We start from the raw sequence: 21530 nt of genomic DNA, 5'->3' as shown, positions 1-21530 counted from the left end.
TCTGACCCAGAAAAAGGCTCCTGGGAAGCCAAGAAGGAAAAGACGTGATTAATTCAAGCACAAGCGGATCAAGGATAACAGGATCCCTTGCTGCCTCCTGGAGTCTTCCTGACGCCAGCCCTGGAGGCAGAAAGTAACCAGGGTCACTCAGGGAACAAGACTCCACTTAATGACCCTGGACAAGGGAGGCAGAGACAGCTCCAGTGGGCCTGGGGGCCTTCAGTCAAACCCTTTAAGGAGATAATTAGGGCAGGGACCAGAGTAGGATGAGATGGGCCCAGATTTTCTTCATCCCAATTGACATTTCCAGAAAACACACTGGATTTGGGGGGGTGGTATCTAGACTGAGCTTCCAAATAAAGAAGGAAAAGGAGTTGGTGTGGAAATGCTTCCATAAGCCCAAAGGTATTCACTCTCTCTGTAAATGAGTCCAAGAGCCTTTCACTGAATCACACAGAAATGGCTGGACGGCTCTCAAAAAATTTCAGGGTTACATTTCGGATGTCCTAATTTAAAATACACAGCCTACATGGTATAAATAAAATTTACTTGGGAGGACCTCAGGGACATCTCAGAGAGAGAGAGATTTTTTCTCCAGAGCAGCTGAAACTGAGGTTCAACCAGAGGCCAGATGGAGGCTCCACAGGATGTATCTGCTGAGGTCACAGAGGAACAGAGGTTCACGACCACCAAATTGCGAGGACCAAGGGCAAACCCTGCCCATGGCAGGCACTGGGCCGACACTCTGCAGCCCTGCACAGGCCACTCCGTGCTGCAGGCCACGAGGTGACCAGAGCAGGGATCCAATAATTCAACAATGGTCAGTACTCTCGTAAGCAACGCTGGGTAGGTGTGTGTCACAATCACCACACAGTTCACTTTCACTTTTCAAGTGTACGCACTGTATCCTAGCCACATCCTTGGAGTGGGGAGGAACTATTAACAGAAGCAGAGACCCTACGATCACGTTATCTAAGATATTAAGGAACTTGACTAGACTCCAGTGGACCCCATAGCTTGAAAAGCTGCACCATGCAATGAAGTTTGCAAGTTCCACTTCAGCGGCCCAGGGTTCACCGGTTCAGATCCCAGGTACGGACCTACACACTGCTTGTCAAATCATGCTGAGGTAGCGTCCCACATATAAAGTAGAAGATGGGCACAGATGTTAGCTCAGGGCCAGTCTTCCTCAGCAAAAAGAGGAGGACTGGCAGCAGATGTTAGCTCAGGGCTACTCTTCTTCTTCAAAAAAAAGCAAAGCTGCACCACACTTCTCTGGATGCTCTGGGGGCTGAGTGAGCAGTGGGCAAGTGGCAGTGTCCCTGGATATGTCCACAGGCTCGTGGGAGAGGGCTCCTTAGCGTTTCTCCAGCCCGTGATGTCAGTACTCAGCACAGTGGCTGTGGATGGGCACCGGGGCGGGCGAGGAAGAAAACGCTTCTTTCTGAAACTCTCTCAGGACCTGACTGTGACCCGAAAACCTTTCTGCTTCCTGGGCCTTAACTCATGCCAGAGATTTTTTTCCCCTAATGAAGTGACTATGTTGTTTCCATTAATGCAAGTCTGCAAAAATCACAAGGGCAAAGTTTATGTAGAACTGTCAACATTTCTTTTTGTACAGGTTCTGTCCCCATTGGGCCACCTCCCAGTAGGCCACCCAGGGCACGAGTGACAGCATCCTCCTCCATCTCTGCACAGCTCGCTGTGTCCATGGCAGATCACAAACCTCCAAGGGCAACAGCCATGACATGATGTAACTGGCTTTCCAGAGCACCCACTCATGAGGACTTAGGAAAGCTTCTTGGGTGAAACAGCAGCCACTGCTCTATGTTAATCACTGCTAGAGAAATATTGAAGTGCCCGTTTGGGGCAAAAGTATAGTAAAATTTAGATAGACCCAACACTTGTCGTCTAGAAGTTTCCACCAAGACTAGTCACTGTTAAAAGCAAACATGTCGAGCTGGTACAGCTACCAAAATTTAAAAAATAAAATAGAGAGCTGGGAGTGAGAGGGTATGAGACAACCTCAGGTGGCCCAAAGGAGAGCCCAACAAATGCTCTGTCCCAGGCCATTGCCCTGGGTTTTCTCCAGATATCGTCACGTAGCTCTCATTTCAACAGGTGCTGAGGAAGCCAAAGGGCTAATTATCTGTGGAGATCTGGAGCCCAAGCAGAGCCTTCATGGCAGGACATGCCAGCAGGAAGCAGGCCCAGGTGCTGATCTCCACAATCCTCAGAAAGATGAGAGAAGCAGCTGGAGCCCCTTAGACCCAGGCGCTCAGGCTGGACTTCCTGAAGAGCTCTGACCCTGTGGAGAAGCCAGCAGCAGCAGATCAGCACAGAGATTAACAGAAAGCACAGCAACCAAACGCCAGGTCTGACCGAGGAAGGCAGAAAGGTCAGCATCTTCCTCATTATTTCCCGAGGCTGGAGCCTTACAAGGGACATGGACCCACGCCGAGTCCAGACTGGCGGAGAGGTCAGTGAGCCTGGCCTCCCCTGGACAACGGCGAAGGGGCTGAGGCAGCTCCCAAAGATCCCTTCTCACAACTGGAGCTGTCTGGCAGCCCAGGAAAGGGGACTAAAAGGCACAAGAAAGTGGTCCATTCCAGGGTCGTCCTGTTCTACTTTGTTGAGCAGAGAGCCAGCAGGGGCCTGCAGAGGCCAGCGCAGGCTGACAGCCAGGGCTGAGCCCCTCAGGAAGGGAGCCACGTAACACACTGCTCACCGACCTGCCAGAGCACCAGCACACTACGCCTGCAGGTGGGCTCTGGGGGGCGGCCTGGGTGCAGGTCCTGCTCTGCCACTTCCCAGCAGAGACTCCACGTGTGCAATGAGAATCTAACTTCCCTCCTCCAAGGTGGGATTCACCGTGTCAGTACTTTGGAAGTGCTCAGCCCAGTGCCCAGCACCCAGGAAACAGCACTAAAGGGAAAACGTTCGAGTCTAACAAGCAAATCCACACAATACCACATGGGAACAGCTGGGCATCTTTCAGTGCTGCCAAGAAAACTGGGCTAACTCTAACCCTTCACTTAGGCTGGCCCGCTGTCTTCCTACAATACCAATTAAAGCAGCAACTCCTTCCTTTTTGAAATACTTAAAAAAAAATCCCTTTCCTGGACACCCATTTTGGTTTTCTTCCTCCTTTAATTTCCTGCTTGGTCTCCTTCTCCTCTTCCCTACCCCAAACGTTGGAGTGTTTGGGGACAGTCAGATCTGCTTTCTTCCTGAAGCCACCAGGCGCCCGAGGCGCTCTCACCCAGCCCCAGGGCTGTAACCACCACCTCTACCTGGGGAGCGCAGAATCCACAGCTACAGGCCAAAGACTCGGACATCCCACTGCCTGCAGAACATCTCCACGTGGATCTTGCCACAGGGTGGGTTTGCTGGAAACACACTGAGATGGAGTCTGGGGTGCAAGGTGTTATTAGAGATCAAGGCCTGTGACAGGAAGACAGAGGAAGCAGGGCTGGGCCGCGACGCAGGCCTGAAAGAGCCTCAGACAACCCAGCAGGGAGTGGGGAGCTCTGCAGCAGACCCAAATGGCCCGGCCTTTATGCCCGCCTTGCTCAGTCACCGATGCAGGCTGCCCCAGGATGGGTGTGACCTTGGACAAAGTGGCCTTCCGTGGACTGAGTCCAACCTGGAAGCTGTGGCCAGGCAGAGGCCATCTGCTTACTGCATCCCTGAAGCTGGGCAGCAAGTCCCTCCAGGGAGGGGGAGCTGGGCAGGGTGGCTCCAGGTCTGCCACAGGCCATCTACCAGCTATTCCAAACTCCTCAAGTATATAGCAAACCCCTCACTCACCCTGCCCCCAACCTATTCTTCCCAGTCTTCTTATCTCAGTTGATAGCACTACCACTTTGCTCAGGCAAAACCCTGGGTCTCAGGATTAACTCTTCTCTTCCTCAGATGCCCCATGGTCGATGCATCTGCAATTCCTTTCAGCTCTACCTTTGAAACAGACCCAGAATCTGACCACTTCTCACCTCCTTCACACTGATACTCAGCCCGGCCACCCCAGCATGTCCTCCAAGGTCGCTGCAATGTCTCCTCAGCCTCCTCCCCAGTCGTTCCCTCCGTCCATCCTTCTGGTCTATTTCCTACCCACAAACTGGGTGATCCTTTAAAAACAAAATCGGCTTGCCTCACACGCCTGCTCAAAACCAGTCAGTGGCTTCCATTCACGTTCCAAGTCAACACGGTCCCACTCCTGACCAGGACCTGGGGGCTCCACATCATCCTGCCCGTCTGCCTCTCGATGTCATCACCTAGCACTCCTCCCACCTCATACTTGGCTCCCTCATCACTCTCTACGCCTGGCTGTCCAGCACAGGAGCCACCAGCCACAAGTGGCCACCAAGCACTGGAAACGTGGCTAGTCCAGACTGAGATGTGCTGTTAGTGTCCAATAAACACTGGATTTTGAAGACTTAGTAGGAAAAAAAAAAGAATGTAAAGTTTTTCAGTAACTTTTTAACAGTAACAGTATGTTGAAATGACAATATTTTGAATACATTGGGTTAAATAAAATATGACTAATCTGATCTTTATTTTTTAAAATACTCTATTAGAAAATTGAAATCACATATGTGGTTCATGCTGTATTTCTATTGGGCAATGCTGCTCTAAACCAGGGATCAGCAAACGATGGTCCGGGGGCCAGATCCTGCCCACGGCCTGTTTCTGTATGGCCTGTGTAGCTGGGTGCAGATTTTGCATTTCTAAATGGTTGGAAATAAATCAAAAGAATGACAATTCGTGACACGTGCAAATGATATGAAATTCAAATTTCAGTGTCCGTAACGGAGTTATATTGGAAAAGAGTCGTGATCATTTGTTTCCAGATCATTTATCATTGTTTTCGCACAACAGCAGCAGAGTTGAGTAGTTTCAGCAGGGATGTCCTGACCCATAAAGGCCAAAATATTTACTATCTGGCTATTTATAGAGAAAGCTTGTCGCCCTCGGCTCTAAACCCTTCCTTTATTTTTCTCCACAGGACACACAACTATCGCTTCTCTCATTACACGATCGTCTCAGCAGAGGAGTACGTGCTTCTCTGTTGTTCGGCGAGTTACTGCCAGCACCTAGAACATGCCTGGCGCCCATGAGGTGCTCGATAAATACTTGTTGAATCAATAAACGTTAAATATCCACATTTGGGGGGTTGAGTGGGAAGCACCTCGTTATTTAAAGAATGTGAATTACCACTACAACCACCTCCTGTCTCTTTTCTCAGCCAGAAAAGCTAAGGCTGATTAAGACCCCCGCAAACCCGCACATCATCATGTTGGAAAGGAGACACTGACCCTTGGCCTGGTCCCTCCCCCGGGTGGGAGACCGAGATGCTGCCATAATGACAAGAGAAGCACAGGCTTTAAAAACGAAATGTCTTATTTTATTTTAATGAATTACGTGATTTTTAAATGCTTTTTTTGCCCCTCTTATAGGGGAGAGGTGAAGCTGTCCCAGTTATCAAAAAATTCAAACCTCCTTTTCTTCAGTGGACTGCCCGTCAACGTGCTTTCATCCAGGGTGTCTTCTGTGTCCTGAGAACCACTTCCGGGGTCAAAGGACTCCACTGCCTCCAGGAGCTCCATGTCACTTCCGTCTTCCTCAAAGGACTTCTGGAATAGGTCATAGATCTTTTGCTGCTTTGGGTCCTTCACCACGGAAAGAAAAGAAAAGATGAAAAGAAGCTGCTAGGCTCCAACACACTGACTCTCCCTTTGCTGCTCTGGCTGGCGAGAGGACACGAAGGTGAGGGACCAGGCATCCTATCACGTCCAGCGCTGCCCGACGGCCAGTGCAGACCTGCCCAGGAAACTATTCATCACTAAAGCAGCCTTACTGCCATGGTGTCTGATATCTTATCTTCCCGGCTGCTTGGTGGGTAAAGAAAAAAAAAAGAAATGGTGGTGAGAGCATCAGAGAACCTGATCTCATACTACAATTTATGTTGGAAAGGTTTTCTCCCTTCTAACTTTGCAAATCAGTATTTCAGTATTAAAATAGCTCCCAAAATCTCACTTCCTCCGAAGCCTTTCTCCACTGAGGGGTTAGTTCAGTTGTAGTTCACCTGCCAAATCAGTGTGCTTCACCATGGCTTATGTCTAATTTTCAGGATGGTTAATAAAACCACACATACTTAACATACTGATAAGTAGACACCTGTACCTGTTTCTGACCGTCTTAAAGTTACAAATGCCCACAACTAGAATATACAAGTATGTACTGGGGGGCTTTGGGGAGAAGAATAAAAAAGAAGATTGGCAACAGATATTACCTCAGGGCCAATGTTTTTTTTTTTTAAGTTACAAATGATCAAAATGCCCACCCACTGCACCTATGCATTGACGACAAGAGTCTAGTATCAAAATCATGCCCAGTGGTTACAACCACAACACACGATGGGTTCGCTATCACCCCTTTGTTGACCTCTCCTAAATCTAATTCCTGATCCTGATCATCTGTCAATCCAGAGGTACATTTTCAATATCTCCACTGACATCTCAGCCCTGGTAGTCTAGCTTAAGACTAAGATTCGGCACTGTCGCCAGTGCAGCCCAGGTTTGTGTCCCAGTCAGGGAACCACACCACCTGTCTGTCGGTTGTCATACTGTGGTGGCTGTGTGTTGCTGTGATGCTGAAAGCTACACCACCAGGATTTCAAATACCCCCAGGGTCCCCATGGTGGGCAGGTTTCCGTGGAGCTTCCAGACTAAGAAAGACTAAGAGGAAGGACCTGGCCATGCACCTCTGAAAAAAATCAACCATGAAAACCCAATGAAGAGCAGTGGAGCATTGTCTGATAAAGTGCTGGAAGGTGAGAGGATGGTGCAAAAAGACTGGACAGGGTTCAGATCTGCTGTGCACAGGGGCTGCTAGGAGCTGGAATTGACTCGATGGCACCACCAACCACAAACTGACATCCCACAGTTCCCTAACACTAGACTTGTTTGAAAGCCAAAACCCTCTCTCCTCTCGCGCCCACATCCTTAAACCAGCTCCTCGTCCAGAGAAGCCTAGTTTTGACAATCTACCAACATTCTTATAGTCTCCCCAGCTTGACATCCCCAGGGGATCCTGACTCTGTATCTCGTATCTCAAACTGGCCCCCAGTTTGTTTCTCCCATCTGGTCCCTCCCCGACACTTCACAGCCACGCTCCTTACTGGCCACATCACTTTGTCCCTGCGCAGATTTGCAATGGCTCGACGGCACTGCCCGCTTCGGGCCTCCTCCCACTTCAATCCCTGACAGGTCCCTGTCAGGCTCACACTATCTTTAAGGTTTTCCTGTCACATCCTTGGGTCCCCCTGTGTCTACCTCATCAAGTCTAAAGCTGCTCCCCCAGCTTTCCAGCCTCTTTGTAACCAGGTTCCAACCTGACTGGCCTCTCTTCCTTCACAGAAGCCCTCCACACTACTGAAGTGAAGTTGCATGAGAACTGATCACGGGAGCTGGTCACGTAAGAACTCCAGATTATTCAGTTAACCTGCAGCCTTCATTCCCTCGCCTTTCAGACAGGAAGTGATATTAAGGTCATTAAGGTCAAGCCCACACCATCCACGTGTCCTCCTCTGGGACGGCCTCATCAACTTCTGTCTGAGCAACTGAAACGTCCAGGAAATGCTACCCCGCCAGGCAGCCTATTCCACGCAGAAATAATGTCGACGTGCCCTTGATTATGACAATGGCAACACGATGTGTTAACGTGGAGCGAGCAGTGGATGGAAAGTTTCAAGGTCAGGGAAGTATATTTCACTTCCCCTCTCAGAAGGCAGCTTATCTGAGAGACATCACCTCTTTCGCTTCTGTCTCCTACATAGGAAGCAACATTTTCTAGCCCCATTTTAATAAAAAAAAAAAATTGATATAATTATTAATCAAAATAAATATTGATAAATCCCATTTATATTATCTTGCACTTGCATTTTAGGCAGAAATTCTTACCTAATTCAGAGTAACTGAGGGTGAGGCCAGTATGAATAAATGAGTTATAAGTAAACATTCTTATTGGTCGAGAATCATTTAAAAATAAGGCTCTTTCTTTTCAAAGGGCATATAATAACCAAGGCTATGTCAAAATATTTGCCAATCAACTGAATTAGTTCTTTAAAAAGCTCAAAAAATAAGGTTATTTTAAAATTGGCTTATTAAACTGTCTACATCTATAAGGATAATTTACACTCTACACTTAAAAAAATATGAGCTCTGAGTCTTATTTATTCCAATAACTACATTTGGAAGAAAGGTGCTAAGTGAATGTCAGTGAAAGATGGAATTCTCAGACTCTTAAGTCTTAGTGTCACCTACAAGAGTCTGTTGATTAACTCAGCGTCTGAAGCTCAGTAATTCCATAAGAGGAGAGGTGCCTTGTTTCCTGATGGGCTCCCATCAGGCCACCTTTCTGGGTGAGGCTCAGACCTCTGTCCAGGCTCTTGCTAGAATTGATTCACTCGGGTCCCCCCAGCAGGCAGGACCTCCCAAGTCCCACCTTCTGGTCAACTGCCTGAGCTGGGGAAGTCTATGTGCCTCCTGCTCCTCCCCACTGAGTTTCACTGAAATGGAGGAGGAAGAGGCCGTGGCGGCCACTGGGCTGCAGTGCTAGGCCGGGGCAGACTTGCCGGGCCCCAGCTGTCCTCTCCGCAGGCAAACAAGCCTTTGTCCCAGCACCTCTGACAAGGCCCATGTGGTCACGGAAGGAAGCTCACCGGCGTCTTACTTTCCGTGATAACAAGAGGGGCTGTCAGAGAGGGAATGCTGCCGGGCTGGAAAGCCTTCTGCTTTGGGCTGGCTTCACAGGACCTGTGACGTGGGCAAGTCTTACTCTTCTGCATATCTCTGCTCACCCCTCTATAACATGGGGAGACACAGAATAAAACGCAACAACAGAGGGGGCAATATGTTACCTAAAAGCAACACCCTATTTTGAACACTCCCACTCTGTGCTTGGAACGCGTTCCTGTCGCAGCTGTATGTGCGGCGTTGCTATGTACGTTTTGCAGTAATTCAAAAGTTGCCATGGGGAGCTTTCTGTCAGTTTCTAATGGACTGATGGAAAATGCAGCAATTAAAAGCCCTGGTTTTATGAGAATCCAGAGGGCATGTCAGAAGCAGGAGGAGGATTTTCCATAAAGGAAGGTACATATGGATTGAACTGAGAAAGACTGCAGGCCATCATTTTCAGCTCCTGGGCTGGGGGAGGTCCCCAGAGTGATTCACACCTTCCCACTCAGACCCCAGGGCTGGGCAGATGGCTTCACACCTCCCTCCACCCCAGCGGGGACAAGCCATGTGCTAGTGTTACCTTGTAGAGGTAATCGGTGGCTTCTGTCATTTCTGAAAACTTAGTCTCAGAAAGCCCGGCTTCACTCAGAATTTTAATCTTCTCTTGAATCAGGGGCCTGTTGGGGAGAAATGAGCTGCAGTGAATACAACCCGCACAGAACCAGCAGACTGAGTGAAATGCCGCCACCCTCGTCTTTCTTTTTCTTACGGGATTGAGACATGCTTACTGCTTCACCTCTTCGCATGCCTCGAGGCACAAACGCCCATCCTGAAATAATGCCCCCTCTCCACTGTGCACCAACCAAGCTGGGCTCATATCACCAGGTTCAAAATTCTTTCTACTGGAAGACATGCAGGAAATAAAGACTGCCTCATTACAACCAATCTTGAACCTGGTGTTGTTATGAGCCACCCAATTAACAAATCTGCTACACAAAGCGGAGGGGGGGGTGGGGGGGTGCAATGTGCACACATGCAAAGGTAAGACCCATTAGTCATAAGCCTGGGAACAGAGGCGAGCAGTGGAAACTAGAGAGAGAATCAAGAAACTGCCTATCAGGAAGGGGGATGGGATTGGGAAGGAGCATTCTGGGAACTTCTGCTTAGGTAACAGACATGAACCCCCAGGGTTGGAAATGTTACCCCTGCTCTGCTAACGAACCCTAAATGGCCCAGGGTGAGCCACTTTCTCCCTATGGCCCAGCAGCAGCACTGTAAGATGTGACTTTATCATACCAACGTGTGTGACAAAGGGGGATAGGGGCAGTCACCTCATCTCAACAAGTGCCTTCACCGCTGGGAACAGTGTTTCACAAATGAAATTCCATCTACATTTCACCACAATCAGTTCCCCTCCCTTGTCTCAGACCAGCAGGCAAGGAGCCACATCACCGTATTCCTACACGATGTCCTCATGCACCCTGTAAGCCACCAGTGAGCACTGTGATGGGGGCCAAACACGGTCATGAGAGTGGGAGGCATGACTAACGGGTCTTCTGTGTGGGTCCCGAAGACCTTGGCAAAAGCAGAAGCACCGAGGGAGCAAAGGAAACACGACATCGGGTCAACTGTGCTCAACCCCCACCGCCGGGCCACGGCCGGCCGTACCAAAGGTAGTCGTCAGCTGTGCCTCTCGCCACGAGGTAGTGGATGCCCACAGATCTCGACTGTCCGATGCGGTGCACCCGGTCCTCAGCCTGGATCAGCACCTGCGCAGCCAGGGATCAGGATGCATGCAGGTCAAGGCCCGAAGTGGCTCAGCCACCACTGCAGGCAGCCCCCTGCCCCCGACCCCATGTCAGCCCTCTCTCCTCAAAGCTCTTTGCTGCCGTGTCCCGAGCCTCTGTCTACAGGAACCCGTCATCTGACAAGAGAGAACCAAACAAACGCTGCCTGGGGAGCTAAGTCTGCAGCTGGATGGCTGTGGAAGGCCCTTCAGGGCTGGGCGTGGTGCAGGTCCTGCGATCCTGCGGACAGACAGCGGCTTCGGCCCTGCCATCAGGCTGCGACGGAGGGCAAATGAAGGAAACCTGGCTCCCTCCCACTCTTCTCTCCACAGAATAAGAAGTTATCTTCTAAATAAACAAACATATCGCACCCAAGGGAGAAGCCATGTATGACTAGGGGGTAGGGTGGTTTTTCTATATAGTGGCAAGCCCTGCAATAAATAAGGAAAACCAAGAGCCCTGTTTCTATTACAAAATGCCTTCAACCTTGAAGTTACCCATCATTAAAGCAGTCACCGACATGACCCATGTGGCCAGTGAAAGCCACATGATGTCAGAACTTCGGAAGGGAAACAGTCTCTTTGTGAAGCTCAGCAGAAAATTTTGAGTCCAAACAAATGTCTTCTACCTGCTGTCCCAGCCCTCAGCTGATGAGGTAAGGCCAGCGGGCACAAGGACCACGCTCAGGGAACACCATGGCGGTGGCCCGGTTTGGCTCATTGGCTAAAGCAGCTCGCAGGGATGGTTAATAAAAGGGGCACCGGCTGGCAGGCCGGCCCCCTGTGCTGCGCCTGCTGCTGCCATGCGCTCCCCTTCAGGGACAGCTGTGCACTTGAGCTGTCTGTGCCCCGACTTCCTCAGGGAAAGATGAAGTCTAAGATTCCTTCTAGCCTTTAATCAACTTCCATTTTCCCACTGATGAGATGGAGTCCGTCATCGGGCTTCCTGACAGGTTGTTCTGATGACCTAATGAGGAGCCAGTAGACGTGCGAGTGCCTCAAAGGCGCGAAGACTGACCCGTGGAAAGTATAAACACGGAACCGGCGGAAGAAGATGAACCCGGCCCTAGGACAGCTCGCCGAAACCCTGTCTTCCCCGACTGATGCCGGCTCCCTCCTCCCCGAGGCCGTGAGCACGCCCAGGAACTCAAGTCTGCTGCGACCCTTACCCCTGGGTTCCAAAACAGTTCAGCGAACACCACCAGGTCCGCCGAGGAGAAGGTGAGGCCCATGTTGGCAGCGGTGATGGACAGCACGGCGACGGCGTGCCTCTCGGACAGCTGGAACTGCTGGCACAGAGCCTCTCGGTCTGCGGAGGAGGTGGCGCCATCGATGCGGATGTGCGGCACGTGCTGCAGGGACAGGGACGGAAACGTGGGCCGGGGCTGCGGGAGAACCACGCGCTCTCCTCGCTCACCCCCGGGGGCGTCGTCTGTCACTTGATCCTGCTCCCGGGGCTTCTTTTCTTTCCAATTGAAATTTGTGTTGAGATAATTGTAGATTCACAGGCAGGTTAAGCAACAATACAGAGATTCCTTGCACATTTTGCCTAGTTTTCCCCAATGGTAATGTTTTGTAAAACCATAGTATAAGTTCACAACGAGGATATTGACTTTGACCCAATCCACGGGTCTTACTCAGACCTCCCCAGTTTCACTTGTATGTCTGTGTGTGTGTTTTCTATACAACTTTATCACTTAAGTTCTCATGTATCCACATTCACAGTCACACCGCTGAGCAGTTCCAGTACCACCAAGATCTTCCTGTAGCACTTTCCTAACCACCCCCACCTCCCTCCGGCTCCCTCTGCTTCTCCCCAGTCCCTACTAATCTGTGATGCATTTCCACAATGTTTCAGGAATGTATTATAAGTGGAGCCAGACACTGTGTGACCATTGAGGATGGCTTTTTTTTTTTAACTCAGCATCATTCCTGGAGATTCAGCCAAGGGGCTGTGTGTATTGGTAGCTCATTCCTCTTTACTGCGGAGTCACATTCGAGGTACATACGGACTACAGCTGAGCCATCCGCCCACTGAAGGACATCTGGGCTGGTTCCATCTTGGGCTTCTACAGATAAAGCTGCCACAACACTTGCACGGGTTTCTGTATGAACATAAGCTTTCATTCCTCTGGGCAAATGCCCAGGAGTCAATTGCTGGGTCATATGGTAGCTGCATGTTTATTTTAGCTTATTTTCTTTTAAGAGGCATTTATTTATTTTTTCTAATAATAAACATTTTAAGGAAAACAAAAAAATTAAAATATTACCAATGTATTTTTTTCCTGTCACTCTTTTCTCAATGTGTATAATAATCTTTAAAATAAAAAGTTTTATATCCTGCTTTTCTTCAATAAACATGATACTGGAAATGAAATTACTAAAAAGCTTTCTAAAATATGATTTTTAACGGCTATATATTTCCTTATCAGCAACAGTATAATTTAACCAGTCATCTATTTCTTTATACTTGGGGGATTTCTAATTTTCACCAAAAAAGGATGGGTTGGCAAATGTCCATCGACAGGAGAATGGATAAAAAATCGTCCATGTACACAAAGGGATGTTGGTTAACAATAAAAAGGAATGCACTGCTGATACACACAACAATACGCGCGAATCTCAAAACATGCTGAGAGAAATCAGATTTAAAAAAAAGTGGACACTGTATGATTCCACATTTCTATAAAGCTCTAAGGAATGCAAATTAACCTATAATGACAAACAGATCAGCAAGGCCTGGAGATGGAAAGGCGGGAGAGACAGGGGGATCGCCAAGGGCACAAGGAAACTTCTGGGGCTGATGGCTGTGTTCACTATCTTGATTCTCACTCAATTATACACTTCAAATACGTACAGCTAACTGTATGCTAATTATACCTCAATAAAGTTAATAAAATATTCAAAAAGTATGGATTAAAATAAACCTCGTCATGGTTCTTTGCCCATATTTTGTTATTTCCTTAGACTAGACTACTAAAAATTGAAGTTGTATGGTCAAAGAGAAAAACGTAATTTAAGGCTCTCAATGTAATCGCCAAACAGCTTTCCGGCAAGTAACACATGCACGTCCAGCTCACTGCGCTGTTGTCAACAGGGAGCACCGCACATCTCCAGAACCCCTGCTGACGTGATAGGTTAAAAAAAAGTAGCTTGTTTTAATTTTCATTTATTTGATTACTAGTGGAGTTGAATTTCTTCATATTTCAGGTTCTTAAAGGATCCAGTGATCTCCACAAAGTTAAGAACCACTGATCTACATCATTATTTTTTATGGCTGAATGGACTACTATTTAACAGTGATGAATATTTAGGTCTCTAAATTATTCAATATCATAAATAACACCATGACTAATATTCTTTTATATAATCTTTCGGACTCATCTGGTTATTTCCTCAGGATAAATTCCTAGAAGAGGAGCTTGGAAAAATTAGTGTGCACATTAAAGTTATTGCCGAACTGCCTTGTGAAAAAAAAAAGTACCAAGTGTTCAAAAAGAACTGTGATTTAACCACTGTGTATGTGTGTGACAGAGTGGATCCACTTTTTAGGTAATCTGAATCAATTTTTCCTTTGTAATTTCTTTCATTGTTTTTATGCTTAGAAAGTCATTCCTCTAACTAGTCATCAGCTATACGTTCGTCTATATTTGCCTCTAATACTTCATGGTTTCAAGGAGCTTTGACTCATCTGGAATTTAATCTAGTAAGCAGGGAAATAAAGTTTCATTTAAGTTTCCCCCCCTCCAGTTACCCAAACTTTATCTGTTAGTAAATTAAACCTGATTTGTGATGACTCCTCAATCATGCATTTGTTTTTAATTTATACTAAAGGGCTACCCCTTATTCCACCACCTGGCCACCAGCTCTGGGACCAGCACGTCTGGGTTTTATCAAATTTTACACTGCGCAGCTTCTCCAAGTCTTCAGCAGTCTCTACACTTCTTGCTGAGATTAGTAGTAGCTACTTTATACTTTTTGTTGCTGTGAACCTACCTTTTTCCCCTTATATTAACTAATTAGTTATAGCTGGTACATAAAAAAATGCAAATTACTTTAGTCTATTTCTTTGGAGTCCAGGCAACCTACTAAACTCCTATGCATTCTAATAGTTTTCCAATTAACTGTCTTGGGTTTCTTGAAAATAGAAACAGCTCTGATTTTTCCTCCCAGGGATTATAGCTTTTAATTCTATTGGCTGGCTTTCTGCATCACATTATTTGAATCCAGGTAGATTAATGGTCCACCTCTAAAATTTCCAGAAAAAAAATACAGGAGAAAATCTTCATGACCTCAGGTAGGGAAAGATTTCTTAAACCAGTCACAAAAACTAAAAAACATATCAGAAAAAATTAATAAACTCAAAATATATTATAACTAAAAATTAAGATAAAAATTTAAAACTTCTGTTCAACAGAAACTTAAAAAGATACAAACATAACTGATAAAGAGTTAATAGCTAGAATTTATGAAGAATATTTTCAAAACAATAAAACAAAGACAAACAATCCAAAAGAAAAACAGCAGAATATTCACAGAAGAGAGCCTGAAATGACCAATAAACATATAAAAGGGTACACCCTTTTCTGGCAGCCAGGGAAATGCAAATGAAAATAAGAATGAGATGAGATTTCATCGGCAAAAGCAAAAAGTCTGATAACACTAAGTGTTGATGAGCACGTACAATAGCAGAAATCCCCAAATGCTATTATATATGTGACTGACACCCTGGAGAGCAATTTCACAGTCCCGAGGAGAGCTGCAGGTGAGCCTACCGATGAGCGTGCCCAGGCACACCTGTGCACACACGGCATACCTACGCGCACACACACCCCCACGCAAACATATTCACACAATAGCCAAAACTGCAAACGCAACATCCCTCAGCAGGAAGACGGATACACTGTGGCACTCATCCAATGAGATACTGCTCAGCAGTTACAGTGAAAGAACCACACCTGTAACACTGTAGAGAGAAATCTTAAAAATAATGTTAAACAAAAAAGTAAACTGCAGGATGCTTACACTATGCTACCGTTTATGTAAATTAAAAACTACACAAGGGAACACCACATATTGTTTAAAGATACACACTTCTAAAGTATGACAATACGGAGGGGAAGGACTTAAGGATAGTGGTTATCTCCCAGGAGGAAGGAAGGGGAATGAAGTAGAGGACTACACAGGAGGCCTAAGTGTTACATTACCTAAAAAATAACATTTGAAATAAATATAGCAAAACATTTAATGTATTAAATCTAGGTGGGGGCCATATAGGTGTTTGCTGTGTATTTCTCCGTAATCATCCATATGTTTGAAATATTACATAAGTGTAATGAAAGATGAAGGAAGAGAAAGGCAATTTATGGTCCTAGATTTAACCACAAATGAAAAAGGAGGTGAAAATATGATGTATTTAGTTTTAATGAACATCCTTGGAAATCCTAGATATTTCTCACTCAATTTAACAAGAACTATAAAACTATACTGAAGTCTGTGCACTGCCATGTACAATTAATAAAGCCACTTTGACAGTAACAAGGAGGAACAAAAGGAAGGAAGAGAGGAGGATGTTCATACAAATACTTGTCCCCACACAAGACGATTTTTGCTGCCTCCTCTCTTGACCGTTGTGCAATTATTTACACAGAATAATGCAAGACCCACTGGCAGATGTTCCTAAAGCAAGACTCCAGGGATTTCTGTACAGAACACGGAGGAAGTTAAAGGACACTGCTGGGAAAATATTTTGACCCCACCGTGGTTCTACAAGCAAGAATTCTTCAGAAGTCTTCAGCGATGTTTCAGGAAACCTGATCTCACTTCTTGGCTCAGAACAACTGAGCAGGGGACACACACACAAGAACAGCATCCTGTGTTGAATTTCAAAGGGGCTTACCTTTCTCTCAAGCTCTTTAGTAATTGCATCCAGAACCACCTTATGGTGTGCAAACACTAGAAACTTCTCTCTTCCACTTTCCAGGAGGTCCAGGATATATTCACTGCATTCGACAATGACAGCACAATAAATTAAGCACCTACTCATCCAGTTGAGATTAATTACTGAAAACTGACTGCATCTATAGCATAGATCTTCAGAGTACCTGCCCTCCCCAACCCACCTCCCGCTTCTCTAGGGCCAACTTCCCCCCCCACCATCTCCCATACATCATGTCAGTCGAATAGAAGCAGCAAAATTGGGAGCTGTGGGGAAACCACGTTCTGCCACAAACAGAAAGTTCTTCCGTACTTTCTGGTTATCCGCCACACACATATAAATTGAGGCATTCTTATGTTTCATGTGTCTCTGGTATATTACGGAAACATTCTTATGACCTGGGATCATAGGAGATAATTGAGTTTGCACTTGGGCTGCTCCTATCATTATATTGTGTTTTCAATACAAACTGAAGTGTCGTCTACAGATCTGAAAATGCCTGGCAGGGGATTAAGGGATTCTTGACAGTAATCAAATTTCTGGAAGTGTCATATTGAGACAAAAGTAGTAATACAGAAGAGACGGTCAGGGGAAGCTCTCCAGCTCCCTCCCACATTAGACTGCAAACTACAGGGCCAGCAGCTAAGTCAGCGGTAAGAGAATTCTTGTCGGAGGGAAAGGAATATGGGTAAAGGACTTTATCTGCTTGGTCTTCATTGTCCTGTTAATAAACTTCTCTCCTCTATCCACTGTGTTTTTTCTTGACTTCCCAGCCCTTATCTTTAGCCATGGCCTTAAAGGAAGGCAGCTACCCCGTGGGGAGGAGAGTCACCCAGTCAGGGGACCTTGCTGACCCTCAGTCCCAGACAGGTCACCGCTCCTGCACAGGCAGCGGAAAGCGTGCTTCCCCAGCCACAAGGAGCACTCGCTCTGCCTGAGGTCGTCCCCACACGTGCATGGGTCTGGACAGAGAACAGACACCACACTTAGAGAAGGACAAAGCTCAAAGGTTTCCTATCACAGGCAGGCGGTGGAAAGGTAAGTGGACTGCCCTCTAAGCATCAAGAATTACTTTCAAACAACACTATGGCCAACCAGGGCATGGACTTGAGTTCAATTTGTGAATTGTTGGTACTAATAGAATCTTCTTTAATTAGTTTGAAAGACATAAAATTTGGCATGATATAAGCAAAAAACTTTATTGCTACAGCATCAAAAAGTCACAAGGCCATAAAACCAACTTGGCCAGCTCATAAACACCGCAGGCCCAGCCTCCCTAACGCTCTCTCCCCTCTCTATCTCAGGCAAGGCTCTGCTGCTCTGCGCTTCCCAGCATCCCTGTCGCCAGGCTGGAAATACGTGCCTCGCACACCGACCTTGGCTTTATGTTGAAAGAAGTCCACTCAAATGAAAACAAACAGCAAAAAAGGCAAGAAAAACAACTAGCAGAGGAAATTGGGGCTTTAAGATTTTATAATCTAATTTCTACTTACTATCTGTGTGACTCTGAGGTCCAGAGATTTAAGTGAGATTTACTCAGTTTCTGCATTTTAACAACGGGGCCAATGTGACTTATTCTACTGACCTCACAAAGAGGCTGTAAACGTGAAATGAGTTAACAGATCTCAAAACTGTTGGAAACTATAAAGCGCTATACAAGTTATCATGGAATTCTGAGAAAGTATGTATAAGGTATGCTATGGACTGATGTCTGTGTCCCCCCTAAGATTCATATGTTGATTAGGTCATGAGATCTAATAATTCAGGACTGGCCATCATGAATGGGATCAGTGCTGTTATAAAAGATCCCAGAAAGCACCCTCGCCCCTTCCACCACGTGAGGATGTGGCGAGAAGACAGCTGTCTGCAAGCCACGAAAAGAACCCTCACCAGACACCGAATCCGCAGGCGCCTTGATCTTGGACCTCCCAGCCTCCAGAACTCTGAGAAATAAATGTCTGTTCTTTAAACCCCCCAGTCTACGGTATTTTTGTTACAGCAGCCTGAATGGAGTAAGACAAGGTACGACTACAGTTTATTTATGAGGTGGCAAAATGGTTAAATGGGTGGTTTGGACGTGGAATTCTGTAGGTCGCAAGCTGAGGGGCAAGGGAAAGGACCCTTGCCAGCTGTTACTCAGCAGCACAGGAGAAAGGGGTTGGTGGGGGCAATTCAGATTTGTTTCTGAGAAGTTCCCAGGCCATAAAAACCACATCTGGAGTTCATTAGTCTCGTAACAGTATCATAAAAGAAAAGGGCAGTGCCTGGAGGGTGAAGGGGAGCCAGCCAACATCCCGTGGTCTTTGTGGACAACCTTAGATTTGAATAATGCAGCGAACTCCCCCTCTTACCACATTTAAGGGTGTGGAGGGAGAGGCTGGGGAGGCCGGCACACCTGGAGGCCGAGTGAGAGGGTGGGGCAGCCTGTGTGTGTCTCAATCTATCCACGGAGCTCGGTCCCCACTGACAATTTGGCACTGGCCAACCCACACTAAACTCACTTCCACTGTAATTTAATCACATGGACCATTACCCTGCCAGAGTCTCACAAGAATGTTAAACAAGAGGAAGTTGGGAAACTGCCGTCATTAGAACTGCCTCAAGGTTCTGCCACAGCGAGATGTGAACGTGAGCGGGTTTCCCCTTCTTTAAGAAAGGTAGACAAATTGAGATTTTTCAAGTCAGTGAATAATTTTAAGCATAGAAATTATTACTTCAGCCTTAGTTTATAAGGCAGAAGGAAACATAAGTGTGACAATGGCCACTCGCCCAAATCTTTTGAACGAACTTTGACATTTGCCTTTTTTATGTAGGTAAATAATAGCTGGAACTTCACGTCTTTGGAGAAGACCAGAGAATCCTCGTAAGGCAGCCTTTCTGGTCTTCCACGAAACCCCTAACTTTTACCTACAGGCAAGTGACCACGGTTCTCCTGAGTAAGAGGACAAGCTCCCTTGAGTGTCTGGGTCAACCCCAGCCTCCTTGTAAGTGGGCGGCTCCAGTCACAGGGTAAGGCAGGATTTCTTAGGGATGGCAGGCACATCCTGGCAGCGCACCGTGACAGGCCTACTCACACCCGGGGGGATGAGGCCAGGGTGCCCTCAACTTTGTACCAGAGGCAGCTATAATTCTAATCTCTGATCCTGTCTTACACAAACTGCTCTCGCAGACTGGTCGTTGGTGTTTCTTTTTAAAGATGAGAGAGCAAAGTCGACAATTGGTGACCACTTACATGACGCATGGAATTTTAGCCTCAGCTGTTCTGTTGAAGAAGAGAATGAGAGCCTCCTTTTGCTGCTGTTTCTGTGGAAAGAGAAATCAAGGGGTTAAAGACTCCAACTCTGAGAACTCTGGGATAAGCTGACGTAATTATCGCCACTAAGAGCTTTACAATTCCTAACGCCGAGAGCCAGAGCCAGGAGACCCTGACTCATCCACTTACTTTAGCCAAGCTATCAGAACTGTCTGGACTCTGGTTTTGTCCTGGAGACACGGCATTATGGCTCCTCCATCATCCTCGGAGAACTGTTGTGAGAATCTAACGAGGCAAGGCACTTGAGAGCTCTCTGGAAAGGCATTTAGGCAGGGCTCCACCACAGAGACCAAACTCCTGCTTCGCTAGGCACCTGCTTACTCCGCCTGGTGACAAGTTGCACACGACGTTCTCCCAGCATGTTTTTTGCCTCCCCCTTTTTTTCTGCCAAGTTGTGTCCATACCTGACTGATCAGGCTCACCTCTGTCCAAAACTTACTGAATTAATTCGAACTGATCCCAACTAGTCTATTCTGGTATCATCTCAAAACCATTATTCACATGTTTTTGGCTTCTGTCCCTCATAAGGTAAATGACTTCCCAGAAGAAGAAACCACGTTCTACCTATAGTTTGCATCTAAATAAATCCTAATAAAGAATGCTAACACAGGAGATGCTCACATAGTTTCACAATAAGATAGCATCTATTCACTCTGGGCTCCCAGAGATGAAAAATAGTCTTGCCACCCTTGGTAGGGCAGCCATCTCCTCGCACTAGCAAGCATGAGAGCATGGGTTTATATATGCCCCCACTTCCTTGCGCATGGGCCTATGAGGCCAGTGATTGACATGACACAACTTTCTCACGGAACAAAGAAGTGACCAACAGAAGTAACCTCTGTGGTCCTGAACTCACTCCTAACTCAGGAGAGCAGCCTGTGCCAGACTGCACCTTCAATGACTGACACGTCAGGCGGTGGGAAAAGAGGCCTGGTCAACAAAGCTTCTGGGCTTTAAACACTGCCTTTCCACTAGGTCTTAAGGAGAAAGAAGAAAGGTTCCCAGGAGACACAGGCATTCGTGGGGACACTGACAGGGTAGTGGATCCACCTCACGTTCTACGTGTTGTGGCAGTGGCGGCCACCACCCCTCCTATTCTGTGGCCGGAGTCCAAGTGAACCACTCACACTTCCTGGGGACAAGTGGAAGAAGCGACTCCATGGCAGTGTGTCTCAGCTTGTTTCTCAGCCACAGGCCCAGGGTAGACTCTGACGAGGCTCTGGACACCACACAGCCTTTCACCTGTGGCCACTGAGCTCACAGAGTTCATGAGGTCTATTCTGTCCCCTCAAAGGGTCCCGTGCAGCAGGGGAGGCCTTTTAACCTAATGTGGTCCCTAGTAGGATGTGCTAAAGGGACAGAGCCAGGCTTCCATGTGATGACCTCACCCACAAAGTGTATGCCTCAAACCGACCACCCCCAGTCTATAACTCAGTCTCTAATTTTACTCTGTGTCCTTCAGAGACCGTCGTTCCTCTGGTCAGGTCCATCCCTCCCATCCACACTCCCGCTCCACACTTGCTAAAAAGAAAGGGAAAATGGTGAAAAGCACTTTCAGAACCTTTCCCCAAGATTTAACACCTGCAGCTGAAGCAGGTGTGAGCAAACAGACACCTTTCTTATCCACAGCTGGGGGGATGGTGCACTGGGCTAATCCTTCGGGGAACAATTTGTCAACTTGCACCAAAAGCCTTCAAAATACGTCCACACCCTATGACCCAGCAACTTACTTTTTAAGATTTATCCTCATGATAC

The 21530-nt window shown here is 47.0% G+C and overlaps 1 protein-coding gene across 4 annotated transcripts in view; it reads right to left on the bottom strand.

Annotated features, from left to right (window-relative positions):
- Nucleotides 1–5382: 5382 nt before the first annotated feature.
- The window catches only part of SMARCAL1 (SNF2 related chromatin remodeling annealing helicase 1), a 54175-nt gene continuing 38027 nt past the window's right edge, over nucleotides 5383–21530 (bottom strand). For all 4 annotated transcript variants that reach the window (XM_008519911.2, XM_008519915.2, XM_008519913.2 and 1 more), the window contains exons 13-18: nucleotides 19695–19765; nucleotides 16424–16526; nucleotides 11694–11876; nucleotides 10407–10507; nucleotides 9319–9415; nucleotides 5383–5669 (exon numbers count right to left, since the gene is read on the bottom strand). In XM_008519911.2, coding sequence (XP_008518133.2) covers nucleotides 5451–5669; nucleotides 9319–9415; nucleotides 10407–10507; nucleotides 11694–11876; nucleotides 16424–16526; nucleotides 19695–19765 — 774 coding nt within the window. In that variant the 3' untranslated portion in view covers nucleotides 5383–5450. The remainder of the gene's footprint in view (nucleotides 5670–9318; nucleotides 9416–10406; nucleotides 10508–11693; nucleotides 11877–16423; nucleotides 16527–19694; nucleotides 19766–21530) is intronic.

The sequence above is a fragment of the Equus przewalskii genome, chromosome 5 (genome assembly GCF_037783145.1).
Source record: "Equus przewalskii isolate Varuska chromosome 5, EquPr2, whole genome shotgun sequence".
Lineage (NCBI taxonomy): Eukaryota > Metazoa > Chordata > Mammalia > Perissodactyla > Equidae > Equus > Equus przewalskii.
The sequence above is the reverse complement of the archived record's forward strand: the minus strand, read 5'-3'. Positions and strand labels throughout refer to the sequence as shown.